Here is a 23,644-nt window from a genome sequence, read left to right on the forward strand (position 1 = left end):
CTGTCAGCAATTTACTGGCAGTGAGAGCTTTGAAGGAGGGCAGTTCTGAGCAGTGTTTGTAAGTGGTTAGTTGCTTTAAAAAAATACATGAAAAGAGAAATATCAGCTTCAGTGATGACAAAGAAAAAGATTCAAGTGGATTGAAAAGAGGAATGAAATGGTTTTATAAGGTGAATGTTTTATAAGATGCAATTCTTTATTGTTATTTCAATGTTGTATAAAGGTATCCGTAAATTTCTTGGGAGTTGTCTGTTTTGTGTACCTTTGTTAAATATCTCTGTACTTTAGGTGAGGCATGCTGGTGGACAATACACCCTGCTTCTAAACAAAGGTCAGAAGGAGAAAAAGTTCGAATCGGTGATGATCTTATCCTGGTCAGTGTGTCCTCTGAAAGATACCTGGTAGGTTTGTATGTTTAGCAAGTGGACACATGGTGGGAAAAATACAAAGTGCTGTGAGGAGTTGGGGAAAATGGTTGAGATTCTTATGAATGAATTTTTTTCTAATCTAGGAAATAATGCCTGGTCGTAATGCACTTTTTTTTCTCAGTGGAAGGTTTTTCTCTGCTAGAACAAGACTGTTTCCATGCTTTTATCCTGAGGTGTACTTCAGCATTCTCCATGTTGGGAAGCTTTTATTTCTGTAACTGTGGAAGATTTCTAAGCTGCAGCTGGAGTCTGCTGATTAGATTTAGAAAAGAGTTCATTTTAAAGCAAGTGACTACTGATTTTTAAAGAATATTTGTATATTTACTTTATTATGTATTTCTATTTTGTTGCAAAATTAATATACTAAATATTTTTAAGTGCATAAATGTTACTGTTTTCTGTTACTGTTGTCTTTCAGCATCTCTCCATGTCAAATGGAAGTATTCAGGTGGATGCCTCCTTTATGCAGACACTATGGAATGTACATCCTACATGCTCAGGAAGCAATATTACAGAAGGTTTGTAATGTTATTTATTTAGAAAAGTATATACTTTAGATGACTTTGTATTGCTTTTCATGAAGAGTGAAAATGAAGAAAATACCACCCTCAGAAAATCAAACCAAGGAGCTTAATGAAAATAAAGAAAATTAGCATAGGAGAGAAGAATATCAGAAGAGAAAACGGGGAAATACAGATACATCAGCCAGATTAACTGAAGAAAAGCTATATAACTGCTGTGACTTTAGAATAGCAAAGCATAAAAAGCTGTATGAGAAATGAAGACTGAGAGTGCAACAGATCAGTTTCTTGTCTTCAGTTTAATTTTGGGGAGTAGGAGCTGCAAAATAACTAAAGCCGGCAAACTCTAGATTCTGTATAGGATTTTCAATCACCCTGTAACAGAGATAACAGAAGGGAGATAAAGGTACATGCAAAATGGAAAGCAGGTTTCTTATAATTCCTATTCAGTCTCTTAGATGTGTTTTTTAAGGTTATTTGCTCAATATCCTTTCTGGATCTCACAGCCATGCTTTCTTATTGTGTCTCTGTAATAGTCAATGAAAATGAGCCCTCTAAACGCACCCTCTTAATCAGCCTTAAATCCCACACCACAGGGTCAGGATTTCTTTCTTGGTACTTGACTGCACTTCACAACCGTGTTTGAGAAGCATTACCTTATTCTGTTTCAGAAATGTCTTGTTCTGTAATGAAAGGCTCATCTACTCAGTATTGCTCCTTATTTCAATGCCATACTCTGTCATTAACACTGTCATAACAAGCATTGTACTTTCCCTCTGCTGTTCTCTGTTCGAAGTGTCAGCCCTCCACATTAGCCAATGGTAAATGTCTTAAGTCAGGACCATTTTGTATCACTTGGCCCTAAAACTAATCACGATATAATAATATACAGGCTCATAGGAAAAAATGGAGCTATAAGGGACCTGAAAGAGACATTGCATTTCCCTGGGATCAGCTAGACTAAGTCTTGATAGAACTAGACTACCCTGGTCCTAAAGACTAACAGTCACTAGGCTTATCTGAACTATGGTTGGGTCCTTCTAACCCCGAGTGGTTTAAATCAGCATCCCACAGTGTTTCTGTGCACTGGCCCATAAGAAGCTTGTCTCAGAGTGTTTGTAGGTTTTCATTTTAAGAGCATATGGGATATGGATTTTCCTTGTGATACTTTCTGATTGCTTTCTGTTGCAAGAAGTGTATTATGCTGGAGCCGTATATTTATAAATGGCTGGCTGGTCCACTGCCATCATGGGTCATAAATAGAATAGAGGTTAACTCTGGAAAAGTCCCCGTGTTCTTAGGTTTCACAGGTGAAACAAAACCAAGCAAACAGAAAAGCCATTGTATAGTAAAATTAAAAACTTGTAACAGATGACAAATGTAATGAGCTACACAGAGAGATCATGAAAGATCAGTGGTATATTTTAGGTTTCTGTAATAGCAGGGGTCTGGCAGGTAAATTTCCTAAGTGCTTACAGAATCACAGAGTGGTTGAGGTTGGAAGGAACCTGGTCCAATCCCCTGCTCAAGCAGGACCACCTAGAACAGGTTGCCCAGGACCATGTCAAGGTGGCTTTTGAGTATCTCCGAGGAGGCAGATTCCACAACTTCTCTGGGCAACCTGTGCCAGTGTTCAGGCACCCTCACAGTGAAAAAGTGTTTCCTGATGTTCATATGGACCCTTTTGTGTTTCAGTTTGTGCCCATTGCCTCTGGTCCTGTCACTGGGCACCACTGAAGAGAGCCTGACTCTGTCCTCTTTACATTGATGAGAACCCCCTAGAGCCTTCTCTTCTCTAGCTCAAATAGTCCCTGTTCTCTCAGCCTTTTCTCATGTGTGAGATGCACCAGTCTCTTAATCATCTTGGTGGCCCTTTGCTGTACTTGGAACTGTAGTACTGTGTAGCTCAGAATTGGACACATAATCCAAAATCACATAATCAAAGAAGAAAAAAAAAAAAAAGAAGTTAGGGTAGGGTAAGCAAAGAAGTAGGTTTTCTGTGTGTCAGTTTTTTCCCAACCACTTAGGCTTAGGTTTAGCTGTATATACACTTCTCAGAATGTTTTACATGAGGGATGATCATATGTCAAAAGACTTAGCAGCCTTGCTCAAGTTGAATGGACAGACTGAGAAAGTAGGATTTCCGGAGTCTAAAATTGGACTGGAAGTCAGACAACATACTTTTTGTGATGTTTGAAGTACTTTGATGGAACATAAATCTCAGGAAAGTTGGGTTGTGGTTTTTTTTTTTCTTTCTTCATTCTTTCTTTCCTTTTACCTTTGTATTAATTTGCAACAGGATAGGTGCCAGTTACTGTTTTTCTAATTTACAAATTTATATTGAATCAGCCACACAGTATGAAAGTTTCCTTCTACCCTTCCTCCTTTATGTGTGTTTGTTCTTTTAAAAGGCATTAATTTCACTTACAAGGTCAGAACAGTTTGGACTGAGAGTCTGATGAATCATTCTCATCCTACACCATTTTTTTTCTTTTCTTTTTTTCTGTGAGGCAAAGTGCCTGGTTTTGACCTGTAGTCTTTGTGTTAAATGGGTTGGAAAGTTAGCTTCTATTAGACTTAATCTTCAGAACTGCTAAGTATTTTTCTGTCCTCTGTCTCCTGCTGTGCAGTTTTGATTTTGACACAAATTATAAATGTCAGAACAAACTGATGAACTCATGAAATTATTTTGTATTGAGAACGTTTAAATTGTATTAAGGGCGGGGAAGCTGTGCTATTATATATTTGATTTAGCTTTTACCTAAAGCATTCAATATTCATAACAGTAATTATTGTAAAAGTTTTTATTTTCCTTTTCTGTCCCAGAATCCTAATTCGATTTTTAAATGTTAAGCGATTGCTTCCTTTTTGTCTTCATTTTCAGAAGAAAGACTTTTAACTGAAAAAGATACTAAAAAATAATATGTTGTCATACTAAATTTGTTGTTCTTGCTGAATTGCAGTTATGAGTGAAAACTTGGAAAAAGATTTCACCTAGGTCTTTTGAATGTTTTAAAATTTTTTTGAGGGTGTTATTTTCATATTGTCAATGTTTAAGCTAATGAGTAAATATTCTTCTACAGGATATCTTCTTGGTGGGCATGTAGTACGTTTGTTCCATGGCCATGATGAGTGTTTGACAATTCCATCTACAGATCAGAATGATTCACAGCAGAAGTAAGTGGTGGTGCATTTTTATACATTTCCTTTTCTCAAAAAAGAAATAGGTTGTTGGTTGTCAGTTGAATTTGAGGTTAGGTAGGTTAAACACTCTTTACAGCAATCTTTAATTAGGCAGTGACGTTGTTACAAGAAGTTGAGACTACTAAGTAGAAAATCAGTCATGAGTTCTTTTATTGCTGAAATTCAAGTAGTTGATTTCCACTGATATTTCCAACATGTTCTGTTGTTTGTCTTTAATGTGTATTACTATAAGCAGAGGTAAGCAAGCATTAGCAGGGAAGATGGTAATTTAAAAAAAAAAAAAAAAAGCCCTAAAAAAAAAATTCTCTGAAAGTTCGGCCTCTACAATGACTTTCATATTTTATATATTTTGCACCTTTTTGCAAGTTCTTGCTCTCTCAAATTTGATTAATATGTTAAGATAATTAAATCATATTAGCTAAATCAGTTTGTATTAAACTTAAATCTACAGTTGTTATATATTATGTTGATTTATTATTTGAATTTAACTTTGCATTTTGCTGATAATCAAAAGCACAGCAAGCTAATAATTTTGATACACAAAAACCCCAGTATTAAAAATCATATTCAACAAATAAGGTCTCTATACCCACTGTGGCAAATACCACAAGTAACATTCAGTTATGTCAAGTAGACTTTTTAGCTCTAAATTTTCCATTTTTACATTTCTGTGGAGTAAAAGTCTCCAAAAGACTCCAAAAGAAAACCCAAACTGATTGTCAGAAAACTTCGTTTGATTAATTTTTTAATTGCTGTTTTCTTCGTATGTGTATAGAAAAAAAAGATACAAAGTTTGCACTGAGTGTGGGAATGTGCACACCTAGTATAAAAATACTAGCAAAAGTATTAGGATCTAGATACCTTGTGTGGAACAGATGTCATATTCAGACTAATTTTGTAAACAACCAGTCTTAATAAGGTTAGAATAGGTGTCGAGCCTTTTCAGTATGTTTAGAAATGCTGTACTTTGCTATTGCTGTTACCTACCTAGAAGTCAGTTATAGTTACAACCCAAAATAATTGTGGAGTCCTATTGCCCTGTATGTTCCTCCTCTTAATATATGTTTGGTGTGTATTGTTACTGACTTAAGCTCTGCTTCCATTTTTTTATAACTACATAAATAAAAGGGTAAGATTAAAAAATGTTTTTTCTTCTGAATGAAAGCTATGTATTTATATTCCCAAAATAGAGGAATAATGTGAATGCTATATTGACCATTGTCAAATGTGTAGTAGTGATACAATGTGCTAAGATTGATGATTTGGAGTTGTCCTATCTTTTGGATTTGTGAGCTGCATAATAGACATAAGGCCAAGTTTGTGCTGTGTCATAGTTGTAGGAATCATGTTTTTACATTCTACAAAACAAAATGAATACATGAAAAAAAACCAAATAGCAGTAGGAACAGGAGAAAGAGCTGTAGAAAATGGTTGTGTTTATTTCCATCTCTGTTTAATCTGTTCTATGCGTTTCATTAGGACTATTAAATAAGCTAAGTTAGACAAGAGTGATAATTTCTCTTTTCATAGAACAGACATTTGATTTTCTGAAGGTTTCTGTAGAGAATGCTCCTTAACAATTCACACAGTGACTATTCTTTGCCAAGAATCTTGAAGTCTTATTACAGGCCAAGTGAAAACACAGGGGATAGACTTATTGAACATCAAAAAAGGCAGGCTTGGCAAAAACTCAGAATAAGATGGATGGTTGGTTGGATAGATGGATGGAGTCAAGGAGAGGATGAAGAAATGTTATGTGGATGCTGTTGTGAAAAAGCAGCAGTTCTCTCTTACAGTTTTGTTACTGTAGGAGCAGATCACTAACACTAGTACAGTGTTGCATATAGAAAAAGCTGGAAAAGGGTTAGAGAATTTAAGTAGTATAGGAATTTAAGAAGTGTAAAAGGTGAGCACAGACGTATCCATGGTATTCCTTCAGTGAAGGAACGGGTGAGTTGGGCCAAGGAGAAATGAAGGAGGTCAAAGAGAATGGAAGTGAATTATTAGTTTTGAGCTTAGCTAGGAAGAGGTCATTAGAGTCTGCCAAAATTAACATCAGTAAGGTGAATGGGACCACAGAGAATCTAAGATGAAAATGGAAAAGAAAAGCTCCAGACAGTTACCATGTATACAGTATATTCATAGAACAGTCCAGGTTGGAAGGGACCTTGAAAGATCATATTCATAGAGTCTGGAAATGAAGATGAATTGACTGCTAGGTTTTTTTGCTGTCATTTTGTATTTTGATTCTAGACTATCAAAAACATTATTACGAAAGACAAGATGTGTAGGAAATGCTACTACCTTTACTGTGAGGAATATAGATTCTTACTCTTATGGTGAACTATCATTTCAAAATTTTTGAAATCACATGTGTGTTCTTAAATGTGACTCCTAAATATTGTACAGGTGTAGATCTACAAGTCCATCATCTTATAAAGATACTCGATGCAAACAGTTTGTCACACTCCAGTATACTACATGTTAATATACAGATTCTTCCTGGAATGTATTGGTGTTGATCAAGAAGCAGGGTATCATAGAAATTAAAACCTTGAGTGTTCTCAATAGAAGAAAAGTTCTAGGAACACTTGCTCAGATAAGAAAAACACAACTTTCATTTCACGATTTGAGTTCCAGGTCCCATAGTTGCACGAGAACAATGTGAAACAGATTTATTTATTTTCTTTCCTGTTAACTGTTGAACAAGGAAAAGAATTTGACAATCTAAAAAGCCACTTAAAATTCTGCATTTCAAAATGCTACTTTAATTCAGAACAGACTGTATAACAGCTAGGTTGTGACATTTTTATGTATGTGTGTGCAGCATTCAGTCAAGTTCGCCAAAGCAGGAAGGCAGATTTTAAATTCTCTTGCTGCAGGTTTTTTCAGATACGTAAGTACAATAGAAGGTCCAGCTCCCATGCATGCTAGGGTGGATTAGTCTTGTTCACAGCAATACATGTAACAAAGATTTTCATCTTTCAGTAATCATTCAAGTCTTGTCATCCAAGCACCAGAATTTTTATAACCTTTCTCATATATAATGGACACAGGAAATACAATGGATGATAGGAAAGGATCTGAAACTCAGGATAAATAGAACTTTTTTTGTTTGTTTTTCTTTAAAAATAGAAGCCTTTCTCTGCTGTACTGCTAGATTTTTTTTGTCTGTTTGTTTTTAGTGAGGTGTAAACAAAATCCTTTCCTAAGAACAAAATTAGAGTTTGTTCAGGTTTTTTTTTGTACCTTAATCACATTTTGATACAGTAATTTTTCTTTCTGCATTATTCTGTGTTTTTCAGTTTGACTGTCTTTATGGTTTGGGGTCAGTTCCTGTTATCTTAATTAAATGAGGAACAGTGGAACTGTTTTCTTCATCTTTCTTCACCCTTTCTTTCATCTAGGGAAAGGAAGAACAGGTTATATGAATTACCATTCTTACCTCTGACAAAGCTACAGCAAAATTTATCATTAGAAATTCATGAAAACGTTTAGGAATAAGCATGAATCGAATAATCTTGCTGAAAGGTTCAATCAGCCTCTCCTTTAGGTATCAATAAAAAAATATGTGAACAGGAAGAACCACTGCCATAAAAGTTGAGAAGTACAAAAAAGGCTGTCTGCTTATATTGCTCTAAGAAAAATCAAAGAACCCAACAAACATTTGGAAGTTTGCTGCGCTTTTGAAAAGAAGCTAGTGAATCAGTGTGTTTTGTATCTAGAACAATTTTGCTTGTATATCTGAACCCCTCCCTCATGGTCAAATTATGAAGGAATGTACTGCAGAGTATTACAATTATTAAGAATATGATTTTCTTATTGGTGTCTGCCTGGACGGCTCAGTTTCTGACCACACTCACAGTTTACGCATAGATGTTGTCATGTAACTCTTTCAAGTGAAGAGGTATGCATAGCAGAAAAGTAATTGTGTCATCCTCTAGTACTATTTTGCTGTGTGAACAGATTTCTGCTCAGTTAGAGCGTCCACTGAGCATTTACTACCAGTAACAGAACATGTCAATTTATTGTGTAATGATGGTGCAATAAACCCTTACATACTATTGTATGGAGGATAGCTTGGGAGTCACATTGTGAAAGCAAGGCCTTCAGTCTAATACAGTTTCCCAATAGTAGTAATGTTGCAGATAGTAGCCTAAAAATGTGTAAAAGAAATTAAATTTACTTAGTTAAGAGATTCTTAAAATATTTGAGAATAAATAAGGTGCACATCAAACCTCCCAAATTATTATTATTATAACTGAATAAAGTATTTGATTAGAAGTCTATTATTTCCTAGTTTTTTACTGTTGCAGAATGTAACAAATACAATTATTATTTTAAAATATTATTAAAATTATTAATAAAACTATTATTTTTTTAAAAAGGTTCTATGTATCCTGAGTTTCAGACTGAGACCTTTCCTATTATCCATGGTATTTCCTATATCCATTGTATATGAGAAAAGTTATACAAATTCTGGTGCTTAGATGACAAGACTTGAATGATTACTGAAAGATGAAAAACCTTCTTGCATGTATTCCTGTGAACAGGACTAATCCACCATAGTTTGTATTTGTTTGTATTTCATTATTGAGTAGAATGTGAGTTTCAGCATCAAAACATGTCAGTAACCCCTGGCCAGTAATTCAAGAAAACTAGATTATATTGAAGGATGAATACCTTCACTTCCTGTTATTTATTTCTGTGAGTTTCCTAAAACTAATGTATAATTTTATCTGTATTATCTGTTTTGTAAGGACTATAATACAAAATTTTGGTTTTATCGCCACCATTTTTGTCTTTTAATAAGAATGTTAGAAGTAATTCTAGGAATGAAGTCTCTGATGTCATATTCATGCAGATAATTGTTAATGTATGCACATGTGTATACTTATTTTAATATTTTGTTTATATGTATTTAAGAGCATTAGTAATTTAGATTAATCTCTTGGGAACTGTATGAATCACATATTTTTATGACTGATTAAGTAACAGCAAAAGTTTCGCAGGCACTTTGAAAGCAAAGTACTCTATCAACTCATGAGAGAGAATAGCTTAATGGAAATAGCCTAATTAACCTGGGACATTCAGATTGTGTATCGTGCTCTCACTGATGAGTAGGAATCTTCTGTCCATTTGACTCCATCTGTTTAGCTGGGGAGAAGAGAGTCCTAGACATTTTGCAGAGGAATAAGTTATAAATACTGTGTAGCACAAATAAACACAAGAGGATGATCTTCTGAATCTTTTCTGTAGGAAAGTACTTTATGAAACTGGAGGAGCTGGTGTTCGAGCAAGGTCTTTGTGGAGAGTAGAACCCCTTCGAATAAGGTACTGATGTTTTTTGAACTTTTTTGTTAGCAACTCTTGTTATATTAACAGGAATTTTATTATTACAGACCCTTAAGGCAGAACATGAGTAATATATTTGTCCTGCTATATGATATATGTTAGTATGTTCATTGTCAATAATAAAAAGTAATCTAACATGATATAATCATACAGGGAATGTCAGTATTTGAAGACTATTTTTTTTTTTTGTCTGGTCTGTGACCCATATCAAAAATAGTGTTGCCTGTGAGGTATGTCTGCTTGAGACATTGCTTCTGTCCAAAAGTAAAATGCTTTCCTACTTTTCACTTGGAATTTTAGAAGTATGGGTGGAAATCAGAACAGTAATATCCCTCATGGGTGTTTTGTTTGGTTTGTGGTGGTTTTTTTTTTTTTTTTTTAGACTCTATTTCCCTCCTAGGTGATTAGTTATCTGTTAACTTGTTGCAATCAAAAGCAAAAAGGAATATATATAGCAAACTCTATTTTCTGATTGTCTTTTAAAGCCCCAAATAGAAATATTAGTTTGGCTTACTTCATAAATTATTTTTTGATGTCTCATATGTTTAGCTGGAGTGGAAGTAACATCAGATGGGGACAGCCTTTCCGACTTCGACATATTACAACAGGAAAGTACTTGGCTCTGAATGAAGAGGAAGGACTTGCAATGTTAGACAGAGAAAAGTCGGACACAACATCTACTGCCTTTTGTTTTAGAGCATCAAAGGTAAATAACATCAATGCAAATTTGTCTTAAATGTGGAGCACTCGAATACTAGATCTGAGTTGGTTCAGTGACTTTAGAAATTATTTGTAATTTCTAAATTGAAGCAATTGACAGGGATTATGCATTTAAATACAAAGGTAAATAGCCTGAGTTGAGAGTAACAAAAGTTTCCTTAAGGAAAAATAGAGATGATGAATAAATTTTAGAGTAAAACTAAACTGTTAACAGGTTAAAAAAAACAAGATTGAAAACTAATACAATGCAAGACACAGTGGTTTAATCATTATAGAATAATTTTAGTTGGACAGAATCTCATTAGAATGTTACTTGTTCCAGCTCTATATGTCATAATTGAAGTCAGCTGAATTCAGTTCAGTTGGGGAAAATTCTGCCCTTGCTATTCTTTATGCAGTGTGTTGATAGGTGAATTGCAAGGAAAATGTAGTCAGTGATTTCTAAACCATTTGTTTTCAAACTGTGCTCTTTAGTGAGCTGCTAATTACATGTTACTAGCTTTTTCATTGTTTCCAGCTGAGAAAAACAGTAGAAGTGAGAGAGAATGAAGAATGATTATGGAGGTAGGCAAAATTAATAACTTTCTTCCAGAAAGTGAAAGGTTTTTACACCAAAGATGATGAAAATTTTTTACGTGCTTTCATGATAATACTTATAAATAGTTTCAATATCTGCTACAATAGAGTTTTTTATTTAGTATGAGGAGTTAAATGTTCCATGTAATTCTGAATGCTGTATGGTCCCAGAAGGGCAGTGAAAAAGAATCTTTAAAGTTAGATATATACTAGATAAAAGCTAGCATTAAGGGTCTTGACAGATGCTAGACTTTTGTTAGTATAATAAAGCAAATAATTCTTTTTAGCATGTTTAAAATAACAATGTTTATGTTATTAGTGTGACTGCATACAGTATGCTGAGAATTTCTTTTTAACCAATCAAAATAGTTGAAAAACTGTCAGGAAACTTAACTTAGATTGTTAGATGCTCACCAAATAGTTTTTGGTTCTTTCTTCAGTGTAAAGGCTATGCAGTGTAGATTGTACGTACGATGTTGTGCAGGGGCATTTATTTCAGCTGTAATTTTTTCCCCATTTTTTTCAAATCATGGCACCCTGGTAAGGATGGTGAGTATGCCAGGAATGTCGCAGTTACTGGTTTAATATTGTGTTCAAATTCCTATAACGTACTCACTGACTAATTGGGCATCGGCTGTCCTGCAATTTCTTAATATTTTAATCTATGCATATAAATGTATAAATTTTAAGTATATTAATTTTATGTTTATGTATGCATACTCATAAAATAAATAATTTGTTACACTGAATAAGCATAGCCTAATTTCTCACTTTTTGTTGAGGAGTGCCTCAAAGAGACATTAATGACATTTTTTACAATCCCCAAAATGACTAAGGTGAAGTACAGTAGTAATTAATTATGCTTAAGTCTGTAATGACTGTGTAATGCATTCATGCCTTCTGCTGTGTTTGTACATAATATGGTTGTTAATGTACATTTTTATATGAAGTACAGGCTCAGTGTCTCATCATCCTAGGATTTGTGCTGTCCTATATAGAAAAGAATATTTTAACCTCACAATAGCTTATAAATTTGCTTTTGCCTGTGCCAGGAGTAAGAATAGTTGTTTATTGTCTGGGCAGTTGAGAGCTGCACTGGCCCATGGGTAGAGACATTAGTGTTTCCAAAAGTGAGGGGAACAAGCAGTGATAACTCTTCCTGAAGAAAGAAAGGTGAGGTTTTGGAAGCAAATACACCCCCAAAATTGATCTGGACTGTAAGAAGGAAAGGACTCTTGAAGCTAAATGCTGATTTCATACAGATTGAAGGGAAAAAGAACTGTAGAACTAATAGTTAGGCTAGATATATGCAAGTGTGATTATCTTAATTTCTGCACATATGTGTTTGTAAACCTTTGTTTTGCCTTGTTCATTTTCCCAATGAAGAAATTTTTTCACTTGCCTGGACCTTAATAATGCATGAGTTAAGGGAAATTTCAAGACAACTGTCTAATACCTTCCTATCCAGCTGTGTACAGATCCTTAAAAATAGGGTGCTGGAATACCTGGCTGTTTACAACACTTCTGTCCTTTAGACTCATAGAATAATTCTGATTGGAAAGGACCTTGGGAAGGCATCTAGTCCAGCCTTCTGCTCCAGGTGGGGTCAACACTGAATTCACACCAGATTGCTCTAGAATATATATTGCTGTGGAGTATCCAAAAGGAAATAAAACATTTCTCCATTGAGGTATTCTTTCCAGTTTGGAAGCCAGCAAAAGGGTTTTTGTGGAAAAAAGAGATTATCTTTCCTGGTAGGCAGAACTATGAGGAGTATACCAAATCCCCAAGGCTTCCCAGGAGCCTGTAACACATGACTTAAAGTCTTATTTTTCCAACAGTTGTTATAGAGATCCTCTTGTTGGAAAAGCACACCTTCATCTTCAGTATTGTTACATACCACTTCAGCAGTCTTGTGTGTTCCTTGCTTTTCAAAACCTGTGATTGCATTCACAATGTATTTATTTTCACTGTTTTGTTTCCTTTTGCTGTGTAACACTGGAAATCGAAACAGATATTTTAAATTATAAAATTCAAATTAGAGTTTTCCTTAATATGTCCTTACATAAATAAGAATAGAAGGGAGCTTTAAAAAAAGTGAAAGAATATGCTGAAGAACGTTATGGTGCTGATTTCAGTGAAAGCAGCATATGCAATATATGTCTGTGTACTGGAAATTACTGCAAACTAAGCTTACAAGCATCAGAAATTGATGGAAACACCCCAAAATTATGCCTTTTGTTAGGTTTAATATGGAGCTTACTTTGTCACAAGTTTTGAAATGTCAACCCTTATATTTTAAGGCAACAGTTTGTAATGCCTTGTGACCACAGAGACACCAGTTTCCCTACAGCAGATGGAATCCTGTTTTGAAATGGGATGTTCTCATTCCAGCGCAGTACTTGGCTCAGTATACTCTGCTGAGCAGAACCTTGGTTCTGCTTATAAATTTCTTTGAGAATAAACACAGTGAAGAACAAGAGCTTATTTAAAAATATCTGTGTATTTAAAAATTGTTGTAGTCCAGAATTAATGTTTGAGATTTCATATTTTATTTTCATGATGATTTATTTCAATTGACAATGAAGAAGTTATTGGTGTAGTTTGAGTAAGTAACATTCTGACACATTCAAAAGTCACAGATGACTCATGCAGAAGGATTTGATATCATTTTGATATTACTGCCAGCATGTAGCTATCTTAGGGGCTCAAAATGGCATTAGGATGTCGTAACAGTTTAGTAGTAATCATAAAGTTTAATTCGTTTTTGGAATAAGATGATAGATATTACAGAGTCCTTTACCTACAATTGTCTCTAAAAGTTCAAGTGTTTATTAGTAAGTTCATATTTTACAATTATCATTTCCCAGTAAGTACTTCATTTCAAATACAGTATTAAGCTATTTTTTTTCTACTTATTTTATATGGGAGGAGTAAGTAGAAGGTAAAATTAAAATCACCTTTTTTTTCCATGCCTACGGGGGTGTAGAGGTGTATACAGCAAAGTATACAGAGTACAGTAAGCCCACTAGCAAGATAGGTAAGCTCAGTGTATCAGTCCTCTGCTCTTACATTTGTAGAACTTTTTCTTTTGTAAAATTGGGGAAGCCTGTGGCAGTACTTTTAATGCAACAACAGTGTGCAACACCAAAAGATACAATTTTAATTAGCTGCGTAGGTTAGATTTAATAAGAGTTCAGCAGTCAGGTTGTCTTACCATTCTTAGGGGTACGTAAACACGCCCTTAAGATAGCAAGAGTTTTTTCCGTACTGTGTTTTTACAAGACAACTGTTGAAAAATAGTTGTAAAGACAGCTCGGTTTACTTGTCCCGTTCACACTGCCATTCCTTACTTTCCTTCTATCACGTTGGAATCTGATTCTATGAATTCTCTCATTTTCTAAATCTTGCCCTTCTTCTAGTATATTAAATATCTTGTGAAAATTGCATCTTTGACAGCTTTGTCCTCAAGTTCCTTTGTTCATTCCTTCTTTCTTTTATTTTTTGTTACTGTTATTTTTCCTTTGCCATCTTCCTGACCCATGATGTGATTCGTTATCTTCAACTTGATTCATTCATGTCCTGAGGGAGTTAAACTGAGAATAGGTTGTGAAGAGAGGATTTTGAAGGAGAAAGTGTTTGGATATTTTGCTGTTAAGATATGTACAAATGTCTAGATAAGAGATATATTTTTTTTTCCCCTTCTCCTCTGATAATCTTTATCTGACTATACTTCTCAGCTGTTAGAAAATACACCCTCTCTTTGCACACTGCTCTCAAATGACTTGGCTGAAATCCTAGAGAAACTGGACAGAGCACAAAGAGCAAAACATCATGAAGAGGAATTTATGCTGTATTGCTTAAAGTGAGAACAGCCTTCAGGCCCCCTAAGTCATTCTAAAGCTTTATTTCTGAAATTTGAAAAATCTTGGTTTTTCTTTGTTTAGTGTTGTCAGAAAAGATCAGTATCACTCAATTTTTTTTAGAACAGTAACTTACTTAGGATCACTTGTTACTACATTATGATTTCTTTCACTGAAATTTTCATTGATGCCTGATTCTTGACTCAGACGTAATATTTGAGAAAAATGTTTTACTCTTCAGGGTGCTATGTAAAGCCAAATAATTAATTGCTGATGGTTAATGAATTTGTGCTACTTTATTGTATTTTTCATTTAATGGCCTCACCATAAATGTGTATTGAATGAGTTCATCTTTATCTGTATGTGATAGTGCAGTCCGCATGAATATGTTGTGACATGATTTCCCCATAGTCTTGATACTGTAAAGTTATCCCCAAGGAATGTCTTGTAATTTCATTCTACTTCATCTTGGCATTATAATGCTATCTGTTTCAACTAATGTTATTGTTGAAATGTGACAGCTAAATTCCTTATAAATGAAAGTAGATTAGCATAGCTAAAATAGAGCTTCTCTTTACTCCACAGATGTTGCACATTCAGTAAACTGAAATAAGAACCTGTTGCACATATAATAATTTAAACTGTGTATCAATGTCTAACATATTTTGTTTACTTAGCAACAAATGAGCAACTATCTACACTTAAGGTTAAGTCTATCAGCAGTTGAAATCATAGAAAAATGATCTAATCTAATTATTCTATTTACTTAGAGGTTTTTGTTTAATCATACATGTGCACATGCATCCATAATTTGCTGTTACAGAATTTGCTCCGTAATTCTGTTCTTATTCCTGAATTCACTTTTGAAAGCAAAACTATTTTATTTTAAAGAAAAAGCTACTTGCTGTTGTGCTGAAGATTTAAAATCCTCTGGTTGTAAATGAAGACTAATGGGATTAAGAAGTAGGTGGGGCTTAAAAATTGCACTGGGTATTCCAGCCAAACATTGAGCAATGTCTTTAAAAGAGATTTGAAAGAATCCAGTTCCTCTTATAAAGAGGATAAATGGAAAAATAAAATAAATGTAAAAAAATAAAGAAATGCAAAAGTAAAAGAAATGTAAAAGCCAAATTGTAATTATTTTAAAAATTAATATTTTCTTCTTTGCTGGCTGTTGCAATACAGAGGCATTATTCCAAGTGAAGTTTTTATCTGCATCTAGTATTTATAAGCAAAAAATTCTTTAGCATAAAAATATTTTAACTAAATTTCAAAATATGTTTCTGCTCATTTTTCTTTTTCATATTTAAGATAAAATTTGAAAATTTTAGTAATGTAGAGTTCTACAGACTCAACTAAACTGAAACTTTAATTACATCAGTAACTCAATTATTGATTAGGTTAGGTTAACTATTTAAAGATTTTTTTAATATATATTTCTTTATATGATAATAGATTTTACTTGATTTTTCTTGCTTCAATGAAAATGATGTTTCAGATGTGAAATTATTTTTAATTGGACTCTAATTAATTGGATAGAAACAGAAATTATGTGAAATGAAATTTAGTTGCATCTTAACAACATAAATAGCATAAACATTGTTCAGTGTTGGAATGTGTTTCGGTGTAGAATTCAATGGTTTATCTTGTTCTAGTATAGAGATTAAATGCCAGCTTTTATTTTATCTTCTTAGGAGCTAAAAGAAAAGCAGGATTCTAGTCTTAAACGTGACATTGATGGAATGGGAGTCCCAGAAATAAAGTACGGTGATTCAATCTGTTTTGTCCAACATGTGGCCAGTGCCTTATGGTTGACTTACAAAGCACAAGATGCTAAATCAGCACGTTTAGGTCCCTTGAAAAGAAAGGTAATATTTGAATTTTTTTTTAATTACTTGTAAAATGAATGTTAGTTGCATAACAGTTTTGGTCTGTCCTGGTTTTTGCCATTCTTCCAATGTGGCAATTGTGGGTTTAACTGTTTTGTGCTGGTTTATTGAAAATGGCGTGAATGTTTCATTCTAAAAATGAAAACAATGGTGGATATTAACATAACTATGTAACTGAAGAAAAACTTTGCCTCTAAGAAATGTGTTTAGCTATTTTTCTTGGCCGAAGAAATTATTAATTTGGGCTCAGTTTTTATTTTTGACACTTCAGTGAAAAGTGGAAATTCCTGATTTGCATGGTCAAATCACTTTTTTGAAAATCTATGTTTAAGTGTTTAAGGGTGTAAACTTGTAAGTCATCTTACATTCACTGGTGTTTTAGATTTTTTTTAGTTGAGTATATTGTATGAAATGGCAATTAAATTTGTTACGTAAGAAGTTTCTAGGGCCATTTGTTAGGCTTCTTGAGGGATATTAACAAACAATTTCCTGCCAAAATATTAGATGTAATTGTGATGTGGCATCGATAAGGTCTTTCTTTCTCTCAGCCTTATGATCAAAGGTATGAGTATATTCTTCATTAGTGGCATATGACCTGTTATCTCTTCAAATTATGTTTATATTTCATTCAGAATTAAGGGGTTTAGTACTAGCTTCGCATAACTGCATCATTACCAAATGATTCTTTGATTCTGTATTCATAGATTTTTACAACTCGAACCTATTGCTAGAACACAAAAAAAAAAAGTTCATGACTGAACAGAATTTGGAATTCTTCTTTAATTACTTGTATGTATGTACATTCACAAAAGAATATCCATACACAAGCACTGTAATACAAAAAATGAGGTCTTCAGGACACCCTTGGCACAATCTTATTTATTTATGCAGCACATGTGGTCATAAATGCGCAGTGAGTGCCCAACCGCTTCACTACTACTCAGCAACCTAGCTGATGAGAGAAATTCTTCTTTGTATGCCAGTCATTCAGTATTTTCTTGATAAGAGATTTAATCACACGATGATGGCCTCTTCCTTTCCCATGCCAGTATTAGCTATGGGATTCTGTTTCCTCAGAGGGTCCAATTTTACTTCCTGAAAAGGCAACATATAGACTCTTCCTCTGTATTCAGTGAATAATTTTGCAATAGCTTCCTGTGAAGTTTAGGGTTTGTTTTTTTATTCCCCAGTTTTCTGCTCAGCAGCAAGGGACTAACAGAACCTCCATAATTGCTATTGCTTTTATTCTCCTTTCAAACTGTTTCATTCATGTTTGAAGACTCAAAATCTTTTGTTGCCTCTCACCTGGAGAATTCTTTCCTGTTAAGTGCCTTCAAACAGAAGAAAATCCAGACCTTCTTGCTTCCTGTAACTGATATTCCTGCGGAGGCAAGAAACAGTTTTTCATCCTTTGCAAAATACAGTACTGGACTATAATTTTGTAAGGTAGTTTACATGTATACGTCCCTTTTAAATTTCATATCAGATTTATTTTTCTGCAGTAAAAGTGAAGTCATAGCTTTGTATGCATACTCCACCATCATTTTGTCAGGAGATTCTCACTTTCAGTCACTGTAATCCTTCTCAAGCTGACCTGCAGTTTTTGTAACATGCCTCAGTAGCCCTAGGAGGATTGAGAAATACCTTACTTTTACAAGAGGCAAAGGGTGTTTTTTTTTCACATAAGCTAGCTATTATCCACTGACAGCTGCTGCAAATCTATAGAGGGGAGAAAACAACTATGGGATTAGTTTTGTTATAAAATAGTCAAAATGCCAAGTAAAAAACTCTATTGTTTTGCTTTCATGTAGTTTCATGTATCTAGTTATCATGCTGTCTTTGCAAAACACAAATATGTAAGAAATTCTAGCATCATTGATGAGGCTTCTGTTGCACATTTTCTGCTGGAATTTTGATCTGTTGTATCTCTCTGAGATCTTGGTAACCAAGGGTTCAAGACTTTGCCAGGTGGTGATGATGTTTACATTGAATTCTGTTCCACATTCCCTCACTGTCCAGTGTGAGTGATGGATGCCTGTCTCCTCAGTTTGAGAGTTTGCTTCTGTGCAAGCTATGAACCCCTGCAGAGCTCCAGAATGCTAGAGCTCAGAGAACAGAGAAATATATCCTATGTGTTTTGAATTCACATCCTGGAGACCATTGCTCAGGGTGTTGGTCAATATCAATGCCCTGCTGTACTGTAACAAGCAAGGCAGTGCAAAATGCCCCTTTATACTCAGGGAAGTGGTTTATCTGAGGAATTGGAGTAGCCAGTGCTGGATGCTTCTGGCCGTGATCTACTTACTGGAGATCTAAATAGAACTTCCCTTTAGTTGTGGTGTTTCTGGATGATGTAGTTGAGGTTTTGGGGTGGGGTTTGGGGTTTTTTTTTGGTCAGAGAAATAGGGAAGATTAGGTCCTTTTAAAAGACTTCTCTCTTCCCTGATCTACTGTATATTTAGGGAGAAGAGTGCATATCTGCTACACAATGGTGAAGGTGCAATTACTTTGTAAAGCGTGGAAGCTTTGGTATCCTATCTATCAAATGTTTTCGTTCCTGTACCATTACTGTAGCTGCAAAATCTGGAGCTACATGCAATGGCCTGAGGAAACGTAATCTGATTGTCAAATGTTTTCTTACTAGTTTTGTGATGGGAAGAATGGTTCCTTAGTTATTGTTCAGTTAAGAGACCCCAGGACCCTTTTTTATGGAAACAGTGATATGTCAGCTAACAAAGTTACCCACAGTGTGGCTCTATATAAAGAATTACTTGAAGAAAGAGGAAAGATGACAAATATGTAAACTAGTCTCCTTTAAGATAATATTATCAATATACTTGTTCAAAAATGTCTTCTCCATCACATTTCCATGGATTCTGGGGTCCAGATGAACTCGTAGGGTGATGTTTGCCTCTTTTAAAAGCACTTTCTCAGCATGTTGGAAGGAACAGAGCACATGTGTACTTTGGATCCTGCCAAGTATACAAAAACATCACTTTCCAATGCTTTGGTATACCTATATGCCAGTATGTACAAAAAGCTGTTGGTAAATAACCTTCCCATTTGTGGCAGTAACCACTTGTGTAACATTATTAGTTTCTTTGTTAGCTATTTAGTGCCTTCAGAATTACTCAGCTAACTGGGAAGTTGGGCAGCAAATTTTTTTTACCTCACAGCTAAAAAAAATACATTTTTCAGTGGAGAATTCAGTAGGTTACATCTTGGGCAAAGCAGCAGGATAACTCATGTTTAATTCTTACAAAAGTGCTGTAGGGTTTCAATGCCTCAAAATGATCAAGACTGGTTTTTGTGATACCTAAAAATTACGATGGCTTTTTGTGAAATTGGGTGTTTATTTAAAGGGAAAAATTAAAAACCCACCAAAGGATCTCTGTTGTTGCTTGAAGTTCATATGATATTCACATCTGGTTCTGATAAGAATCCAACATAATGTGTAGAGAATAGTTAAATGAATCAGAATTTACTCATAAATGTTGTTGCTCCTTTAGCTGCATTGTAATTTTTATGATGTTTGTCACTCCAGCTTGATTTTCTTGTCAGTAGTCTTATCATGTGTCAATCCTTTAGTAAATGATGCTTAAGATAGAGAAAAGATAGTGAAGATCCTCTCTCCCTGAGAGCCAGAACATAGAAAGAATGACATTTTTTGTTTCAGTTGGAAAATATTTGGTAAGCATGTATGTTTAATGAATTGCAGGAGAATAAAGGTGCATTAAAATGTCTTCTCTGAATAACTTTTATACGATTGACAAATTTGTAATTAATTAATAAACAGGTGTTCAGATAAAATGTTTAACAAGTAGTAGCTCAGTATATATGCAACTACTGGTTTTAGTGCAGTATTGAAATAAATTACAAAATATTTAAAAGCACAAAGGTTTTTTAAGCAATTATTGTGATAACTACTGACTTTCAATAGGTTATATTACACCAAGAAGGCCATATGGATGATGGTCTAACCTTACAAAGATGTCAGCATGAGGAATCCCAGGCTGCTCGAATCATTCGCAATACTACAAGCTTATTCAGCCAGTTTATAAGGTACTTGTTACTATCTTATATACCATCATTTTTTGTTGGTTTGTTTTTTAAAGTATTCTGAAATGATAAGAATTTCTCTAACAGAATCCTTATTTCCTGCTTTCACGTATTTTTATTTAGAAGCTATTAGCAATAGATTTTTACTGACTTAAGTTTGTAATTTTGATGAGTAATGCCATTAAATAGATAAAAGAGCTTATTTAAGATTACATGAAATCTAATACCTTGAAGCCAGAAGCAAACTGGATCATAATCCAGGTTGTAGAAAACATGCTAAATGATCTTAGCGTAACTCCATTAGTAAGTATTCTACAGTAGCTAGAACTTCACAATATTCATAAAAGGGTTCTTATTTTTCTGTTTTTCTTGGTAGACCCAATATTATAGCTAAATCTATTCAAATTTGTCAAACTAATTGAAAGGAATACTGATGCCTAGTACTGTTTAGATCAAAAACACGATGGGAAACCATAGCAGCCCCAAGTCCATGCAAATAAACAATAGAAGGAAGTACAAAATAGATCTCTACATATCTGGGAGGAGAATAGCAGTTTATTGCCTTGAAAATCTGGGCTGAAACATTTTACCTGTACCTTTTTAATCACCCATTCTGTTGATCCTCCTACTTCTCTGTCACCCCTCTGATCATATCTGGAAGATGTAAAGATCAGAGGAGAGGTAGTTCTCTCTGGTGATCTGTATGCAGTATAACGGATTACATGCAGTAACAACAATTATGGCAGAAGGATAACTGTCAGCTGAGAAGGTAGAAGGAACAACTTCTTAACCTCTCTCTCATGTGAGCATTCCTAAACTTCCTGTTTAAACCAACTCATTTATTTGCACTGGAATGGATTTATGGGTATTCAAAGTCAGTAACAGCATCTCAGAGAGAGACAGTGACTATATCTGATTTTAAGGAATAATTCAAGTTGTGATTCTAAGACTTTAGAATAGAATCAGTAGAATTACCTTCTGAATAGTATTTGTTTTCCAAATTTTTGCTGTACTAGAGGGCAATGCAGTTAGTAATTATACCTCAGTAAGAATTATCTGAGATTGGGCTGTTCTCCTAACTGTATAATAGAACTAAAAAACTAATGTGGAAATAGTGATGGCTATTTCCACAGATCAAAACACCAAAGCCCTTGGATACCTGGGCATTGTGAAACAATATACGAGTACCCTAAGCATGGAGTCAGTACTACAAAGGATATTAGAAAGTCAGGGAATTTAAACAATTTAATATGATACCAGACTTGCTCTGTCATAATCCTGGTTTATTGAGAAGGTTATATAAAGAGCTGTACTGTTAAGTAGTTGCCTAATATCGTTGCCACACATGTGGCAGCATAATAGCTTTCTTTTCATGGAAAAATACAGCCTTGGCCAATAACAAAACAAATGTGTTGGACACGAATATAATTTAAAGCAGTTTATCTAAATTTGTATGTTGCTGACTGAAGAGCCTTTGCATCCTTAGGAGATGTTGAATCTTAATGAACCATTGAAAAAATGAGCATGAAAAGTTACTGTATTTATCACATTTCATCCCTAGTTTGGTGTTCTGGATTCAAGCCTCTATTTAAACAATATTATTTATGAAATAGATTTTTCCAAATCAAAATTTGACTTGCTTTTACCATATTAATGCACTTGCTTCAGCTTGAATTTTTCCAGTCCTCTTGAAGTATATGTTGTGCTTAAAAAGGTTTGTTCTACTGCTTTGTATCATCTGGCTTGCCAATTTGTGCAAAACTGTTCAGAATGTTTTCTGTCATTTGGTTTAGCTTAATTTTGACAGACCTTAGTTACCAATAAGTTTGAGACTTTACATGGAAATAGTTGTAAACTGATTGTTCTGGTGAGGGATTTAGTATTCGGACAGTGAAGGGAGTTATCATGAAAACTGTCTTACATATGTGGTTGTGTTTGACTTTTTGAATAATACCTTTAGCTATGTTAGTTTGAAAATATGGGGCATTTTAAAGCATAATTTTATTATGCTATTTCTTTTGTTACTTTTGCTCCCCTTCCCTTCCCTCAATTTTTAGAGTAAATTGTTCATGACATTTATCTTACATTACTAAACTTACATGATAATAGCTCTCTAACAAGCAGCAATACAAAGGTCTTCAATTCAGTGAAAGTTCCGTGTTTCCTTCCCTATAGCTCTTCCATATGATACGTTTTTGTCTGAAGATTTTTAGGGTAAAATACAATTCTGTGTCAATACATATTCATTTATAATGCCGAGATCAGCATATAAGAATACACAATGAAATCAGTAAGAATGTATGTAGTACTGAAGAAACTATTTTTTCATAATGCTTGGCAGAAGTTTTAATTATGATGATCAAGTGGTCATCCTTGTATTACTGCCTAATAGATGAAAAAATAAAGAAAAAATAGTTTATAATTAAGAATTTGCTTCCACAGAACCGACCATATGAGACTGCATTTAAAACATTACTTCTTCAGTATCACAAGGGACTATGCTACGCCTTTGTATTTCTTGTGCTGAGGATATTAAAACAGAGCCACCTCTGCCAGCAATCAGCTCCTCCAAGCTTATACTATTTATAATAATGAGTCAGACTCTGAAAAATTGGGTTGTCACCCAAGATTGAGGAAATGCTTGAAGAGGAAAGAGACAATATTTTACTGACAACTGAGATTCTTTGAAATGCTTTATGTTTTTTAAATCCCACCCTTCTTTATTTCCTATATAGAGCTGATACAGAAGACCTAATGAATGGTTAGGATTACTTGTTATTTTTGTATTCTTTGTCTAGAAGATTGGGGGTGTACAGTTTCAATAACTGCTACTATTTTAGTCCATCTGCACATTATGCCTATATCATCAATAGGATTTAAAGTATCTAAACAAAATCAATTACTGTAAGAAAGGACTTCAGTACATCTTTCATCTGTTTCATCTTTTTGCTGACTTATATTGTTTCTTCTGCTCATTTTTTCAGTTTTTTTTAATCATTCTCTCTCTTTACATCAGTGCAGAAAGGGAA

The 23,644-nt window shown here is 34.2% G+C and overlaps 1 protein-coding gene across 21 annotated transcripts in view; it reads left to right on the forward strand.

Annotated features, from left to right (window-relative positions):
- RYR3 (ryanodine receptor 3) overlaps positions 1-23,644 on the forward strand; it is a 245,220-nt gene that overhangs the window by 67,563 nt on the left and 154,013 nt on the right. For all 21 annotated transcript variants that reach the window (XM_029998543.2, XM_029998586.2, XM_029998547.2 and 18 more), the window contains 7 exons: positions 289-401; positions 847-946; positions 4,033-4,126; positions 9,413-9,487; positions 10,058-10,214; positions 16,362-16,535; positions 20,497-20,618. In XM_029998543.2, the coding sequence (XP_029854403.1) occupies positions 289-401; positions 847-946; positions 4,033-4,126; positions 9,413-9,487; positions 10,058-10,214; positions 16,362-16,535; positions 20,497-20,618 (835 nt within the window). The remainder of the gene's footprint in view (positions 1-288; positions 402-846; positions 947-4,032; positions 4,127-9,412; positions 9,488-10,057; positions 10,215-16,361; positions 16,536-20,496; positions 20,619-23,644) is intronic.

The sequence above is a fragment of the Aquila chrysaetos genome, chromosome 2, assembly GCF_900496995.4.
Source record: "Aquila chrysaetos chrysaetos chromosome 2, bAquChr1.4, whole genome shotgun sequence".
Taxonomy (NCBI): Eukaryota; Metazoa; Chordata; class Aves; order Accipitriformes; family Accipitridae; genus Aquila; species Aquila chrysaetos.